Below are 17,947 nucleotides of genomic sequence, written 5' to 3' on the forward strand. Positions count from 1 at the left end.
CACATAACACACGGATAGACTGCGCAAAGGGTATAAAGTCCCCCTCACACACGGTTGGAAGCAATAACAACAACAGCAGCAGCATCGCACATCTGTCAAGCTCTACACTCACTGAGCGCCTTCCAGTGAGTGACCGAGCGCATCGCAGTGAGTGACCGTCGCCAGTCCAGCATACACATGCATCATCAATCATCATCGCCGTCATCGTCGTCATCATTTGCGCCTGGAAACAGCGGAAATGTTCTACGCGTTTCTACACTGAACTCAATCTCCAATTGGAATTTATGTGCAGCACCCATAGATTTTTGCAATCAAGCTTGGCATTTGCAATTAATTAGTCACGCACATAAAAAACAAAAGTTTTGTCACGCTCATTTTTAAATGCAGTGCACACATAAAGCAAATGCAGGTGCAACTTATTTCAAACGGTCACGCTAATATATTTTATCTGTGATCGCGAGTAGTAAATAAATGAATTAGTCGAAAAAATTTACGATTTTTCTTTTTGTAAAAAAATGATGATGAAAATCAAATACGCATACAGTAATACACATTTATTAAGGAGAATAAAAGTTAATACATATTCTAACGGGATCCAGTTAGAAATCCACGAAATAGTAAATTATCTGGTCGTGTTGATGTTAGCAGCTACGGGGATGATACCAACAAGAGCGTGGGAGTCTGTACGAGTGCTGCTGGAGAATGTGGGACCACTGTGTTCTTCCATTGCGTCCAGCGCATCGCATGATTTAACCAATAGTCATTGCATGAGCGGGATACATGTTCATTGGAGTTCATCGTCTTAGAATTTGATTCCGACGCGATTGCATTTTTTGGACAGCTGTAACATAAAAAATAGCTTATTAATCTGTAATGTTTCAACCATTTTATAATACTTACAACTTATTCTTGCTATCCCAGATATAATACACTGAACATCCACATATTTGGCTGAAATGCGATGTGTATTACTGTTAATGATAATACTTTGGGAAAACTCGTACAGTAGCAGCGAAGAAATAAGATGGCGATACATTTTTGCAACCGTTGGTATACAAGTTTGTGCTCTTCAAAAATATTGGCAGCTTAAATAGGTTGTACTAATGTAACCTTTATAATGCATTGCAATGCTAGTGGTATATACATGCATAGACTTTGAAATTTATTGTCCACAAATAAAATTTAAAAGTGGCACATAAAAGATTGTTGGAGGCAGAAAACCTGCTTCTATATGGTTTTCGCACATAAATTATAATGGAGTTTTAATATCAGTGTAGAACATGTGGTGCGGGATATAAATACGCGTGATGTGCGCGGCTGAAAATCAGTTATATTTCAAATTTTGAAAAGTGATGTACAAGTGATAAGTGAAGTGAAAAGTGTTAAGTTCAAAAGTTAGTGCAATAAAGTGAAGTGTTTTAAAAAGTAAAACTTGCCTAGTGTCTTCTTCGCGTGCGGAAAGTGTCGTTTTCGTACATTTGGTCCTTCGAGCCGGATCGCGCGGATCTAGTAAGTCAGAAGGCAAGGCAAGTTTCGCGTCAGTCGCGTTCGGTCGTAGTGTAAGTAGTCGCGTCGCGAGTCGTTTTAGTGTGCGCGAAAGTGTGATAGTCGCGGGACCGTCGTGACAGTGTCCGTCGCAGTCAGCGGAACTGTGGGTCTCGACCAGTCGACTAGTTCGTCGTTCGTCGGTTTACTTGGTAGCAAGACAGCTACAGTGCCCGATTTTAGTGCTTCGGCGCGCGTCAGTCGTCGGTTGTTAATCCAGTCAGACACAAGCAGCTGAGGATTTCAACGGCGTCACCGGCCGGCGGTACATTTGCATTTAGGAACAGTTTGGAACGACGTATCGCAACAGCTTTCGGCATGACGGAGCTTAAACGACAGCGTGGAGTCATTCTCGGACGCCTGACACGGATCGAAGTGTTCATCCGAGACATCGAATCCAAGCCCGGAATCACAGCAGAGTTGGTTCAGGCACGACTGGATGTCGTCAATCAGTGCTGGGATGAGTACGACACCGTACAAACTGCCATCGACGCGGAGGAAGGAGTAAACGTTGAAGAGGAAGAAGAAAAGCGTGCCACCTTTGAGGAAAGGTGCATGAACGCAAGAGCTGCATTGCGTTCCATCATCGAGAGGATGCAGGGTCCAGCAATAGCGGCTGCAAACGTGCACAGAGGCCAGGCCTTGATGCCTATTCACCACCAGCAATTCCCCATGGTGCAACAACCAGTAGCTGTACGATTGCCTACATTGGAATTGCCAACGTTCAGCGGTGATTATCTCGGTTGGCCAGCGTTTCGCGATGCTTTTGAGGCGCTTATCGACAGAAACACGCAACTGTCTGACGTTCAGAAGTTGTTATACTTAAAGTCGAGCCTCAAAGAGGAAGCAGCGTGCATGTTGGATGCGATGGACATCACCGATGCCAATTACCGAGTGGCCTGGGATTTGCTGATTGAGAGGTTCGAGAATCGCCGGGTAATCAAGCAGAAACATCTGAAGGCATTGTTCACCACGAAGCAAGTGTCACAAGATTCGCCGAAGGAGTTGCGTCGCTTGTTGACTGAGTGCCAGCGAAACATCAATGCACTGAAGCAACTTGGTGAGCCAACCGATCAATGGAGCACGATTTTGGTGTACCTGATCTCCAGCAAACTCGATAGCACATCACGTCGTGATTGGGAAACCCAAACCCAACAAGAGGAGTCACCAAAATACGAAGACATCGTCAAATTCATCAACGGTAGATGTCACACACTAGAGGCGTTGGCAACGGACAAAGAAGAGCTTCGCAAATCCAGTCGTTTCAAGCCACAGCTATCTCATGCTTCTACGAGTTCTACTGGCTGTAAAATCTGTGAGAATGGTCAAAACCATCCACTGTGGAATTGCAAGAAGTTCATAGCCATGAGTCCAGAAGCTAGATTCGACGAGGTGAGAAAGTGGAAGCTGTGCTACAACTGTTTCTCGTCCAAGCATGTAGTAAGTAAATGTGAATCCAGAGGTTGTAAGTCCTGCAGCGAAAAGCACAACACCTTACTACATGGACAGCAACATCATCAGCAGGAACAACGGCCATCTAGCCACGTGTCATCGTTGTCAGAATCTGTTCCTCAGGATCAGCGCATCGTTAATGCGAGTATGGCGAGTCAGGCAAATCACACCATGCAAGCATCGAGTGATATTTTGGCTACTGCTATGGTCTGCATCTACGATCGAGCTGGGAGCAAATTACCGTGTCGCGTGCTGTTGGATTCCGGATCACAACCGAATTTCATAACGCAAGCTTTTGCTCGGAAACTTCGGTTGAAGGAATGCAATACATCGATCACCGTCCACGGAGTAAGTGGAGTAGAAGCTCAAGTTGGAAGGCAGGTGACGGCTACTATCGAGTCTCGTGTGAACGGAAAGCAGTTTAACGTTCCACTGCTGGTGATGAACAAGATCACGAATGCGGTACCATCTGAAAACATTCAATGCGATGATTTTTCCACTAGAAGAGAAGAGTTGGCAGATCCGACATTCAGCAGACCAGGAAGAATCGATGTTCTACTGGGAGCCAAGCTTTTCTTCAAGCTTTTGCTTCCGGAAAAGATTGAAGTTGGTGACTTCATTCTGTGGAGCTCTGAGCTAGGCTGGGTAGTTTCCGGAAGCTGCAAGCAGTATTCGCGGGATCACGTGCAATCGAATGTGGTTACTTCGATGACTGATGCTGATCTGCTGCAACAATTGGAAAAGTTCTGGAAAGTAGAGGAGCTGCAAGTTGGAGTAAATGGTGAGGCCAAATTGGATCCAGCGGAAAAACACTATCTCGAACACGTCAGGCGCTTATCAGACGGAAGGTACGAGGTGAAGATCCCATTGTCTCAGCCTCCTTCAATGCTCGGTGATTCTAAGGAACAAGCCCTACGAAGATTCCATGCTTTAGAGCGCAGGCTACATGGAAACGACCAACTTCGAGAAATGTATACAGATTTCATGAGAGAGTACGAATCTTCTGGGCACATGAGTGTTGTTCCTGACGGCTTGGAAGAGGTGGGTTTGTTAGTAAATTACCTCCCTCATCATGCAGTCCTTAAGCCAACGAGTACTACAACTAAGCTAAGGACTGTTTTCGACGCATCCAGCAAAACATCATCAGGTTTTTCACTCAACGATATTATGATGACTGGGCCGAACATCCAAGCAGATCAGTTCTCGCTTTTGTTGGGATTCAGATGTTGGAGATATGTTGTCACAGCTGACATTGCCAAGATGTATCGGCAGATTCGAGTAGACCAGCAATCATCGAATTTACAGCGAATACTGTGGAGAGAAACACCATCACAACCACTGAAGGTGTATCAGCTGAACACAGTGACATACGGTACACGCGCTGCTCCATTTCTTGCTGTTCGTACGCTGCACCAGCTAGCCGCAGACGAGAAAGACACCTATCCGAATGCCTGTCGTTCTCTTTGCAAACGATTCTACGTGGACGACTTGTTAGATGGATCAAACAGCAAACAGGCTTTACTGAAAACGAGAGATGAGTTGCTCGCAGTGCTGCATAAGGGCGGTTTTGAGCTGAGGAAGTGGAGTAGTAATGATCCAGAATTGCTGAAGGATTTACCGGAAAGCTTAATGGAAAAAGGCACAATGTGTGAGATTGACGACGGCGAAATCGTCAAGTCTCTGGGATTGAGCTGGGACACCAGGAATGATCAGTTGACATACCGTATCCATCTAAAACAGTTCCAGGTTTACTCTCGACGTACCATCCTTTCTGCGATTGCATCTCTGTATGACCCCGTGGGATTGATAGCACCGATCATCGTAGCAGCTAAAACTTTGATGCAGCAGCTTTGGCTCTTAAATGTCTCCTGGGATGACCCACTCCCAGAACATATCGTGCAGAAGTGGCAACAATTCTACGATAGTCTGCGGCATCTTCAAAACCTGCGAATCGACCGATGGACGTTTGGATGTCTACAGCCAATCGCCGTAGAAATACATGGGTTCTCAGACGCTTCCATGGTCGCATATGGAGCCTGCATTTATGTCAAAACCGTCGACGTTTCTGGAAATGCATACGTTCGTCTGCTGTGTGCCAAATCACGCGTAGCACCATTGAAGAAGGTTACACTGCCACGGTTGGAATTATGCGCAGCAGTTTTATTGTCTGAACTCTTAACAAAGGTTCTAGATTCAGTGGAATTGAGCGTCGACAGCTGTTTTTTGTGGACGGACTCCATGATAACGCTTCAATGGATCACCGCACCTTCAAACCGCTGGAAAGAGTTTGTGGCAAATAGAGTCGAGAGGATTCAGAACTCCACTATTGGATGTCACTGGAGATACATCAGTGGAAAAGACAACCCAGCCGACATAGTATCACGCGGACTTGCAGCAGAAGAACTTATGGATTCAACGCTCTGGTGGAATGGCCCAGCATGGCTTGTGAACCGATCACTTTGGCCTGAACAGCCCGAGCTTCGAAATGAGGATATTCCAGAGGCGCGTAAGGTTTGTGCTGTTGTTATAACCGAACCGATATTCTTCGAGAAGTACTCGTCCTTGACGAAAATGAAGGGCGTCGTCGGGTATGTATTGCGTTTCATTCATAACTCGAAACCATCGAACAAGGAGACACGACGAACTGGAACGCTTTCTGCTTCTGAGTTGAACAACGCTTTGAAAAGAATAATTCGTTGTGTACAACAGACCTCCTTTGAGAATGAGTATACTGAACTTCAAAGGAACAACAGCGTAAAGGATAAAAGCAAGTTAATCGCTTTAAATCCATTCATCGATTCTGACGGACTTCTTCGAGTTGGTGGAAGACTGAAGAATGCTGAATTGCCATACAGTTCGCAGCACCCAGTTATACTCCCTGCACATAACTTTTTGGCAAAACGCATAGCATTGCAGTTACATCGGGAAAATTGCCATATAGGACCATCTGCTTTACTGAACGAAATACGATCGCAGTACTGGCCTATACAAGCTAGAAATCTCGTCAAAAAGGTATGTTCAAGCTGTACTGTGTGTGCTCGCTTTAAGGCCAGGACAGCGAAACAAATCATGGGAGATTTACCAGCCAGCCGAGTGCAGCCAGCAAGACCATTCATCAAAACCGGAGTTGATTTCGCTGGACCCATCACGATCCGTTCCAGTTTGTTGCGCAAGGCACCGAAACTTAAGGCGTACATAGCTGTGTTTGTATGTATGTCCACGAAGGCCATTCATCTTGAACTTGTTGGTGACTTGACTACGCAATCGTTTCTGGCAGCACTTCGTCGATTTGTGGGACGCCGTGGAATGGTGGCAGAATTCTTCAGTGATAATGCTACAAATTTCGTCGGAGCAAATTCTGAGCTGAGAGAGTTGAAACGAATGTTCGAGTCGAACGGTGAACATTTTTCCAAGAAACTAGCCGAAGCAGGAATTATTTGGCACTTCATACCCCCTCGGTCACCAAATTTTGGGGGTCTTTGGGAAGCAGGAGTCAAATCGGTCAAAAATTTGCTCAAGAAGACATGTGGAGCAATGGTGTTTACCTATGAGGAACTCAACACACTTCTAGTACAAATTGAATCGATCCTAAATTCAAGACCATTAGCTCCTGTCTCTGACGACATTGAGGACTTAATGCCACTAACCCCAGCGCATTTTTTGATCGGAGACCGGCTTACATCCAATGTAGAACCCAATTTGACTTCATTATCAATGAACCGTTTGACACGATGGCAAACAATTCAGCAGCTCAAGCAAAAGTTTTGGAAGCGGTGGTCAAATGAATACCTTCATCATCTTCAGCAACGAACAAAATGGAAATCTTCATCGGCAGATTTAAGCACTGGAATGCTTGTGCTCTTAAAGGAGGACAATTTACCACCGGAAGGATGGGCTTTAGCGCGCATCATCAAGGTACACCCAGGAGCTGATCAACGCATAAGAGTTGTCACAGTTAAAACATCAACTGGAGAATATACACGATCAGTTTCGAAGATATGCCCCTTGCCCGATCCAGACTCAGATTGTTGAAGGCGAGCCTTCAAGGCCGGCGGTATGTTTAGAAAGAAGAAGCAGTTTGAACGGCATTCCCCTAGAAATCACCATCACCCCACATAACACACGGATAGACTGCGCAAAGGGTATAAAGTCCCCCTCACACACGGTTGGAAGCAATAACAACAACAGCAGCAGCATCGCACATCTGTCAAGCTCTACACTCACTGAGCGCCTTCCAGTGAGTGACCGAGCGCATCGCAGTGAGTGACCGTCGCCAGTCCAGCATACACATGCATCATCAATCATCATCGCCGTCATCGTCGTCATCATTTGCGCCTGGAAACAGCGGAAATGTTCTACGCGTTTCTAGAACATGTGGTGCGGGATATAAATACGCGTGATGTGCGCGGCTGAAAATCAGTTATATTTCAAATTTTGAAAAGTGATGTACAAGTGATAAGTGAAGTGAAAAGTGTTAAGTTCAAAAGTTAGTGCAATAAAGTGAAGTGTTTTTGAAAGTAACCTTGCCTAGTGTCTTCTTCGCGTGCGGAAAGTGTCGTTTTCGTACACCCGATTTGTTTACAATTTGATCATTGGCCCTTTAGAACTGTTACGCGAGATATAGCGTTTACTACCGAGATTGTAGTAAACCCGAATAAATATCAACCATAAGGGTACTGTTTCTCGTATTGTTCTGAACCATTAAAGACAATTTCTAAACAATTTCGTAAAACATCGAAAAAAACAATAAACCAACTGTACGGGAAACGGTTTTAACAATCTGCGAAATTGTGATTGGTCAAATCACAATATGGGTAATAGGCGGTTAAGTTATGTCACCATTTAAAATCGCCAATTTCTCCGAACAAAATTTTTCATAAACAATTTGCCAAATGATGGACTTACTATCCACATTTTGCCTTATCCACAGTAAGGGATACACTTTTAAAATGGTTGAACTATAACATTGTATTACATTTTTTAACGTATGAGTAATTGTTGGTTTACGGTGCGTTATAGTCCTTAAACCGTTTAGGGAATTGTTCACTTATGTGTTTACCGTATGGAAAAAAAATGTATTTCTTCTTACTTGAAAATAAATCAAAACACGTGTCAAAATTTTACATTTTTAATATATTTCGTGAAATAACATGCACTCTCTTTTCACTTTTTTGCACTTAAGTGTAAGATAAAAATTCATTTTGGGCTTCCTGGAACTTGGCAGTATCCGCGCCATCGAAGGTATTAATTCTGAAAACACCGAAGAAAGATAAGTATATCAAAAACTTATTGTTGTATAATTAGGAACACTAATTGATAATGACACTTACCAAACAATTACATACGATCTTAGTATCTAAAGATCGCAAGGAGAAATTGTTCTTCAATGTTTTTCTTCCGGCGGCTGCTGCCTAGGACGTCGCTGAAAAATGTTTCCATTCTCCCATGGATATTTTTCACTTTCACCTTGTTCTCCAGCTAACTAGCTAACTGCGAACCACACTTGTAATGGCCCGCTACTCAATTAAAGGATTGTTTCACTTTTCAACAGATTATTAGTTGATTTTTTCGTCACTTTCGGTTGAAATAAACAAGACAATATGCAGCTGTCAGTACAACGGTATGAAAATGAATAAGCTGCCGCTAGCACTAGATCGCTCACTAACACCAATGTGTGGAACAGTTTGTCAAACTGTTGAACGTACGGTGTTATATAGTACAATTCATACGTGTGTGTGTATGTTTCGTAATAGGAATTGCAACAATTTCACAAAAGGTAATGTTACATTGGAACCATTTATCATAATCCTTCATCTTTATAACATTTCACAATTTCTGAACAGTTTGATATATTACCATTATTTGATATAGATTAGTCAAACTGTTCATTACAGTATACAGCTATCAATTTCATATTGTTCAACATAAAAGCAACAGTTTGCGATGCATTAACCATACCAGTAAGAGTAAAAGTATTGTTTGCAATGTAAACCAAAATGTATTTTTCTATGCGGGAACTCAACTTTACTACATTTTATTCATACGGCCCATTGTCCCAGTTTTATTTCAGTGTAGTCTGATTTCTCCGTGTGCATGGTTTTCTTTACTTATTATCCACATGATCCACAAAGTCAAAACATAAACAAGTCGAAAATGACAAGCTGACAAATTGATGGCGAAATTCCCCCACGTCTGTGTGCGTTCGAGGGCGAAACCTGTATGTTTAGCGTCAAAGCAGCAGTAGTAGTAGTAGTTTGTAGACATCAAAAACGAGCATAAGCGAGCAGCAGTCGAGACAGGAAAAATTAAAAGATGGAAGAGAAGTTTGCTCGGTTTAGAAGTTGCGGAATGTTTGTGTAATTTTTTGGCGAATAAAGTTGCCTTTTCGGACTAGATTGTGCAAGTGCGTCACGTTGAGGCCGTTCCGGGCCCGAAAACAGTGGAAACAGGTCTAATCCAAGGGCTCCAAGGAAAGCGGTTGAAAAAAACCAAGTCAGGCAATCTCCCAAGAATCCAAGAAGCAGAACCAGAGTGCGCAGAAGAAGAAGGCGAAAAATTGGTGTTTTAGACGAGGAAATAAGAAAAGGCATCCATTGCCAGTGCTGAAATCATTAGTTTTTGCGTGGAATCGGGTTTGATTTTGTGGGGAATGGATTCAGTGAATGGTTTTGAGGGCAAAATATGTTCGATAAAGTGATTACGGGTTGCCCTAGAAGCTAGGACAAAAAGAAGAGCCCTCGCCTCTTTGATTCAAGTGCAAAGTGATGGAAAATTGGAGGAATCCTCCATTGTCCCTTTCTTCTACTGGCCGTGCTAATCGTCGTCGTCGTCGTCCGATGTGTTTGTGTTCTTTGCTTATTTTTCACTGAGGCTGCAGCAGCCAGAGCTACTCTTCATCATCAACATCTTCCAGCAGCCAGCAAACGGAGCGGAGGACGACGACTGTTTTGGTTTTAGAAGAAGGGCTGCTCCTCATTCGCGAAACCGAAAAAAAGGGAAGAACCTGCTGCTGCAAACAGCCGACGAAACAATACTGGAAGCTGACTGCGCTCTGTCTGTAGAATATGTTCGCTGGCGGCCAGCATGTATCGATCACGGATGCGACAGATTACGACTTTGAGAAAGCGGAAAATGCAGCCAAATGGAAAGGTGTTTTCATAACATCGCTCAGAAAGGTGAGTTTCCTGTGAACAGATTCCTATTGAGATTGGAATCGTTTTGTTTTGGGGTTGTTTTAAGCGATCGATTCTGTCTAGGTACTGATTCATTGCTTGACGACAGTATCTTCCAGCTGTGATTGTCATATAGGAACACAAAGTTTCGTTGCATTGAAATGATTCATCGACTATTGACAATCAAAAGCGTATTAGCATTCGGTTGTTATTTATTATAAATCGTCTTATCAAGTTTTTTCTTGAAGGTATGACTAGAATTATGTGTCATCTTCTTGTAGAATCTTTTAACAGGGTTGGCAGCAAGTTATTTTAGAGTGACTTGAACAATCATATTCGCCACAAAAAGTCACTACCTATAGTCACTTTTCACAAAAATGCTGGCTACCCGAGCAAAGTTGGAAATCACATTGAAAACTAATTTCGATGCTGTGATGTCGCAGATTTTGACGAGCAATTTGTTGTCATTTCGTCGTTATAACGGTTAAAATATCAAAACTGAGAGCAGAAAAATGTTCCAATGAAATCAGATTGAAACCATTTTTTACTATCAGTGAGAGCAAATTGAAAACAGTTTCTGCTACCATGGAGAGCAAATTAAGAACTTATTGAGATATACTTATTTTTGCTTAATATAAAAACAAGTCTGTAAAGTCGAGTCTAGTACACGATACTGAAGACGACCTTACAGTTGAGGTCGAAATACGCGTATCTGTCGAAAGATACAAACTATAGTGGAATTAAATGGTATAGTACTAAATTCGGTTTTTTAATCTACTTAAGTCTGTAGGGGAGCTGGGGGCAAGAAGGACACCTTAAGATATATCGGTTAAAATCATGGCTAATTTGCACAATTTTCAAAGATTATTTCAGTGTAAGGACAAGCTCACCTATTGTTCTCAATGATATAGTTGTTAAACTTCCACCTGGCTGGTTAGCCGTAAACCACGATTCATAATTAAAAACAAGTATATTAAACAATCGTAAAGCATTGATACTGTGCGAAAAAAATCATGCTTTAAATATAATGGGAGTCAAACCTTATTTTCCAATCTTATATTCTTATAATATTTAACCATTTTCGCGTTGGCGAGTTAGATACATTTAATTTTTCGTAGTAAAAATATTCAACTGTAATATTTACACAAACCTCTATTAGAACTCAATGTATGCTTATTCTTGGTAAAACATCAGAAAAATGATTTGAACTACATGAAATTGGAGGTGGCACTCCTGACCCGGGTGTCTCTCTTGCCCCATGTTCCACAGTGCGTTGCTCCATAGACAAAAATCAAAGTTATTTTATCCGGCGATAATAAGTATCCACAAGTGTTTATAGATAGCATCTGATATTGAAACAAGTATGTATAACTTTTAAAGCACTAAAACATCTACAATAAGCGTCGAAAGAGACAGTTGTCGAAGTAGCAGAAAAACTAAATTTTGTCGCATGTTTTCAGCAATCCTTTCAACTAGCACGGAGAGTGTTAAAACCAATCTATTCAATCAAAATCTAAAAGAGAACATGACTGAAGGTTGGTAAAGTATATTTGAAGTGATGAAAACACCAAATTTTTACTTTGAATATGAGAAATCGGCACGTTGAGGTGGATATGAAATCAAACTTATGAAATACTAACACGTAACTTTGATTATCGATTCAAAAAAATTTTCACCAAGTTCCACCCTAAATCACGCACAGACATATTTCTTAGAGTGTACTCTAAAAGGTCTGAAGTATACAGCTGCAACTCTTCGAGATTTTTTACTATTTTTAAGTATACTCCTTAACCAGCACAATTATGAAAATTAGTTGTTTGTGATAGAAAATACAAACATTTTGCAACGCAAGTTAACTACAATTGAAATTTAACCTAAATATAACAAAATAAATATAAACTGGGAACCATTATTATTTAACTTTAACAGAAAATAAGTTAGTTTAAACTTTTTCCCAAATGTTTTTTGAGCGCTACAATATATCAAACTGTTATTCGTCAGATTATCCTGACGATTTCAGTCAGTAATTAACTATCAAGTAATACAAAACTTTGTTTTTAATTTTTGGATTGTAATGTTTCGTTTTAACTTAATTATTGAGGAAAACAAATAAAAAATAGGGGGGAGGGTGCTTGATAAGCTACGTATTTTCCAAGGGGGGTGTCAGAATTTGTGACTAAATGCTACGAGGGGGGAGGGGGGTATAACAAATCTGTGAAAAAATGCTACGTCATTTATGGACGGTCCCTTACATCATTATGAGCAATAAAAGTACAAATTGCAAGGTTTTACTTGGAAAATAATTAAATTGGCGCTTAGGACAGTTTAGCGATTATGCGTATATTATATGTCATTTATGCAAATTGAAGCTCTTTTGACCAGAAACAGCTTTCCCTTCCATAACAAGGTGCTCAAATGGCTTGATCTTCCAGATTTGATTTTTGTCCCGTACCTCCATACATTCAACGCACTGTGTGTCCTTTATGCTTTATTTTCATATTATTGTAGTGTTTGTACATGCAGCACTAATGACTTTATAATTATATAAAATTGGAATACAAAAATTATTCCGCATTGTCTTGGGTACCGAAATTGGCCAAATCATCCATTCAATAGTTAGCTCAAGACCCTGATGAGCTAGAAGGCTGTTCTGCTTCGTTGTTAAGCAGAGCATGAGCTATCTAGTAGCGATAAATATTATTTCATTTGAGAATTTGTCCACTAGGTGGCGCTAGTATCAATTTTTCTTCAATTGTTATTATCTTGAGATCCTGATAAGTTAGAAGGTTGGTGTCTCCGACAAAAGTCGTTCAGCAGATCAACGGCTATCTGGCAGTAAAAAATCTGAATGGGCATTTTATTTGTAAGGTGGCGCTAGTGAAAAAATATTCTCTGGTTTTCGAGATCCTAATAAGCTAGTTTTCGGAGCGGTGAAAAATATAACGCTAGGTGGCTTTATTTGTGTAAACATGTCCGTGTCAAGAGACTCTTATGTGCCGAAAGATTGGTATCTTCGGCAAAATTGTTCAATAGATCAAGAGTCATCTGAGATAGAAAATTGAACAAACGTGCTCCAATCCTAATTTACTCCAATTTTCTGTATCTTCTTCTTCTTTCTGACGTTACGTCCCCACTGGGACCGAGCCTGCTTCTCAGCTGTTCTTATGAGCACTTCCACAGTTATTAACTGAGAGCTTTCTTTGCCGAATGACCATTTTTGCATGTGTATATCGTATGGCAGGTACGAAGATACTCTATGCCCTGGGAATCGAGAATATTTCCTTTACGGAAAGATCCTCGATCAGCGGGATTCGAACCCACGACCCTCAGCATGGTCAAACTGAATAGCTGCGCGTTTACCGCTACGGCTATCTATGCCCCACTTCTATTTCTAAACTAGGGTTTGGACATGGTGTCAGTCTGAAAGTTGATGAGTAGTTTAAAATACATCCCCAAATAAGATACTATCATCAAAACTTCTATCAATTAGCGCATTGTGTTAAAATAGTTGAACTTCTGTTATATATTAAAAATGCGTTCAAAAATGCGCATGAAAGTTGAAAAAATAACATTTTTTCTAAAAGGCCCTATCTCATTTTTCGCTAATCAGGATATTTATCGCAAATGCGACCTCTTCTTAAAAAGGCCTCATTTCTATATTTGATTGAAACCGAGATGAGGCCTATTAAACAAACATCAAAATTGCAATGTTGACTACGAAAAACGTTAGTAGTTGCAATTTATGCTACACAGCGACTACGCTTTGTATTAGTTTACACAGCGCTTGTCCGAACGACGAACATTATCAAAATTTCCGTCGGGTTCTTGTAGACTGTTTTTTGACTAGGCCTGTCAAAAGTACGGCCCTCGGCCTCATTTTGTGCGGCTCGCGAAGAGTTTGTAGATACTTCTCATCATTGATTGTGCTACTACTACTAGGTTGGAACATAACTAAAACTTTCGATTGAATAGCTAATATTTCACGAAGGTCATTACGTTAGTTTTCAATTCTACTAAATTTACTTGATTTCTGAAATGATTCAATTATAAATTATGAAAATACTGGAAAATTTGGCAGCACTTTTCTTTGTAGTTAATAAGCTATATTAAGAATTAACTATTCACAGAATCAAATTTTCACATAATTCTGGGCAGAGTTAGGGATCTTGGGAGGATTTCTGACCGCATTCTGAACAGGATTCGAATCTAGAGAACCAGCCATCCGCTCAAGCTGAAAATTTGATCGATTGGTCACCACCAGCTAGTGACCAATCGATTAGGTATTCAGCTTGAAAGGATGACTGGTTCTCTAGATTTGCGCACTGGAAAATTTAAGTTTTCTTTTACAAGGGGGGGAATCTGCAAACAGACCCTAGAGAAGATAACTCAGGGAGTGTGGGGATGCCGCACCACCGACGAGCCATTTAAACTAAAATTTAAATAAATAAATAAATATCTCAATTGGAAACTACAGTCACTTTATTCACAGTTTGGCGAATAGAAAATCCCAAGTACAGATCGGATTCGATTATCCGGAGCATCGATTTTTTTTTCACTCCGGATAATCGAATCCTCCGGATAATCAAACCACTAAAAGAAAAATTAAAATCTGCTATAAAAGAACTAAAATATTATCTTTTTTTCGTTGTTTTATTTATATGAAGCAGTGGCGTAGCCAGAAATCATATCTAGGAATATTAGGGGTCTTGTAAAGAAAAATAAATTTTTGACCGGCACAAAAAAAAAACTCTGTTTCGAACCCCCTTTTCCTATCGACGTCCAAAATTACTAAATCATTCATCATATTGTATATTGCAATACTAAATTATCTCAGAATTATGCATAGAAACTGAAAAAAAGAACATCAAAAAATATATTCTGGATAATCGAGTCTAAAATTACGGATAGTCGAATCCCGGATAATCGAGTCCGACCTGTACTGGTAACGTATTGCTGTGTGCGTTTGAAATGCAAATATCAAATGTGGGAACACCAAACGCGGTAACATTTTTCACAAGGAATGCACAAGATAGCTTTTCTTTGCTAGGTTGGCGATGATTTGGGTCACGATTGCTAGGTGTCCTTAGTTTGTGTTACCGCGTTTGGAACGCATTTGAACAAGATTTGCACGTCAAACGCAAACAGCAATAATAATCTCACTAAAATCGCGCGCAACTGAACACATTGTTCAAGCCTTCCTTCAAGTAACTTTCTTGTTTGAACAGTGACAAAATAATATTTTTTTCTCGTTCAACCAATGAGTTTCATTGAAGTAACATTTCGCCGACTATTTTTAAACTGCACTTTGTTTTGATACCAATAAAGTTTTGATATTTTTACTGTAATGCGAATTCTCGCATAACTTGAGATTACGCCCCAAAAGCCATTGGTAACCGAGTGTGTAGCTCCTCGTTTCTAAGCAAATTAATGGACCTGGATGAAAACTATCACCACTGGTAGATAGAGGAGGATCTCCTCTTCATCATAGCATTGTTAAATAACGTGTAAATCCATTCGTTTGCTCGGTAGCTACAAGATACTCACTCGGTTGCCACTGGCTTTTAGGGCGAGATCACAAGTTATGCGAGAATTATTTGATATATTTTGTTTATTTGAATATCTTTTTGATCACAATATTGCCCATCGATTCAAGCACTCTCTACCTGTCATGTTCGATTGGCTCCTATAGTTCTATCACAGACAAACAGACGTAACATTTAGAACATATTTCGATCAAAATCATAGTCACGAGGACATGTACGCCCAATGTTAAAATTAGTGTGTTGGCGGTAGTGTGTAAACGTCAAACGCGAACATAAACGATGCGAGCGCTGCGGGTGGCGGATTGGCCACCTATCATATTTTTGAATCGACCGTTAAAAAGGTGGTCGATGGACAATAATGAGAGTGTTACATCTGTTTGTCTGTGGTTCTATCTAGTGATCCTTTATAGAGAGATAAGCGGAAATAAAATGGAATGATTTTGCAACAGACCAGCAGTGCTGATTTTGCTCGGCGTCGAGAACAATATTGTAACACGGACATGACTTCCTCATTGCTAAAAAGTGTGTTTTGTTTCGTTATAGATCTTTGAGCTACATATCTAAACTAATAAACAGCCGAAAAAATCAACAACTAAAAATCGTATTGACAAAAATTTAAAAAACAAAAATATTTCATTTTTTTGCTTTATGCAAAATTACTTTTACCGAAATAATTTCAAGCGGATTACATTACTCCTCAAGAAAAGTTCAAAACAAACATAACGCATGTTCGTTTGGCTCACATTTTGACAGCTCTCGCTGCTCGATTGGCTCACACTTTGACAGAAATGTCAGCATCCGCGAATCTCTCTTATAAAGGATTACTAGTTCTATCCGATAGATAAGGCTATCCATGAGGACTAAAGCTAAAAGTGTACATGTAACAGAAATGGCAGGGTAAACAAAGCATGAGAGTGTTGTCGGAGCTTTACATTTTCCTTTGTAATCGACCGGTCACTCCGATCGCGAAACGTCAAAACCTCATGATAAACAAAAAAACAGCTGATCGCAGCTGTCTCATGGATTGCCTTATTGTGAATAGAGTAACTGTAACTAAAACAAGCCCATGCACTGTACATGAGCAATTCTGGCTGATTTACTCAAGTGGTGTACAGAGTGCACAGACATTACCCTTGACCTCAGACCCTTATCTCCCCGAAACCACCTTACATGTAGCAGAAGTAGCCTAGGCAATCTGATTCTCCTAGCCTACTTAAACGTGTATCGAAGTGACATAACGGCCTGTCCAACCACCAGTTTGGATTCAGGAATGGTACTCTGGACGCTATCCAGACGGTCGTTCAGACAGCTGAAGTGGCAATCGAGCATACGCACTGCACCGCCTCAAGGATTCTACTGACACAGAGGAGGGGCAGAAAAGCGTTCGAATTAGCGCAGGAGTACTTCAAGGTTAAATCCTGGGCCCGCTGTTATAGAATGCGATATACGATGACGTACTGAGGCTGCCCCTTCCGACGGATGTTGAGATTGTTGGCTTCGTCGTCGATATCACCCTAGTGGTCTATGGCGATTCGATGGAGGAAGTAGAGTTGACCGCAGCGCACTCTATCTCCATAGTTGAGGAATGGATGAAGTCTAGGAAACTAGGACTGGCCCGTCACAAGACTGAGGTGGTGGTGGTAAACAACCGCAAGTCCGAGCAACGGGCGCTTATCTCGGTAGGTGATTGCATCATAGAGTCCAAGCGATCCCTTAGGCATCTTGGGGCAATGATCGATGACAAGCTCAACGTCGCTAGCTACGTTGAATGTATCTGTAAAAGGGCATCTACGGCTATAACAGTGCTTTCGAGAATGATGTCTAACAGCTCTGCTGTAATTGCCAGCAAACACAGGCTACTGGCAAGCGTGGCGCTATATATACTGATATAGAGGAGGACCAATCTGGTCAAAAGCGCTTAGAACGAGCAGAAACCTAAAGCGGTTTGAAAGTACGTACAGGATCATGTGTTTAAGAGTAGCAAGTGCATACCGGACGGTATCTAAAGAGGCTGTGTGCATCATAGCCGGGATGACGCCCATTGGGCTCATCATCAAGGGAGATGTTCAATGCTTCAACCAAAGGGGTATCAGAGTAGTCCACGACATGTGTAAAGAGGAAACGCTCAGAAGCTGGCAGCAGGAATGGGATAACCCCACTAAGGGTAGATGGACCCACCGGCTAATACCAAATGTGTCAGATTGGTATAGTAGAAACAATGGGGAAGTGAACTTC

General features: G+C 41.2%; 1 protein-coding gene and 1 long non-coding RNA gene across 5 annotated transcripts in view; one reads left to right on the top strand and one right to left on the bottom strand.

Annotated features, from left to right (window-relative positions):
* Positions 1 to 533: 533 nt before the first annotated feature.
* Positions 534 to 1,270, bottom strand: LOC110676712. Its single transcript, XR_002500645.1, has 2 exons — positions 901 to 1,270; positions 534 to 841 (listed from the first exon to the last, which is right to left on the bottom strand). It is a non-coding gene; the product is annotated as an uncharacterized LOC110676712 (long non-coding RNA).
* A 7,965-nt stretch (positions 1,271 to 9,235) lies between these two features.
* The window catches only part of LOC5568816 (protein son of sevenless), a 44,858-nt gene continuing 36,146 nt past the window's right edge, over positions 9,236 to 17,947 (top strand). For 3 of the 4 annotated variants that reach the window (XM_021845635.1, XM_021845634.1, XM_021845636.1), the window contains exon 1: positions 9,237 to 10,172. In XM_021845635.1, the coding sequence (XP_021701327.1) occupies positions 10,062 to 10,172 (111 nt within the window). In that variant the 5' untranslated portion in view covers positions 9,237 to 10,061. Of the gene's footprint in view, positions 10,173 to 17,947 lie in introns of all 4 variants that reach the window. The other variant, XM_021845633.1, reaches the window with a different exon arrangement.

Source organism: Aedes aegypti, chromosome 2 (genome assembly GCF_002204515.2).
Source record: "Aedes aegypti strain LVP_AGWG chromosome 2, AaegL5.0 Primary Assembly, whole genome shotgun sequence".
NCBI lineage: Eukaryota > Metazoa > Arthropoda > Insecta > Diptera > Culicidae > Aedes > Aedes aegypti.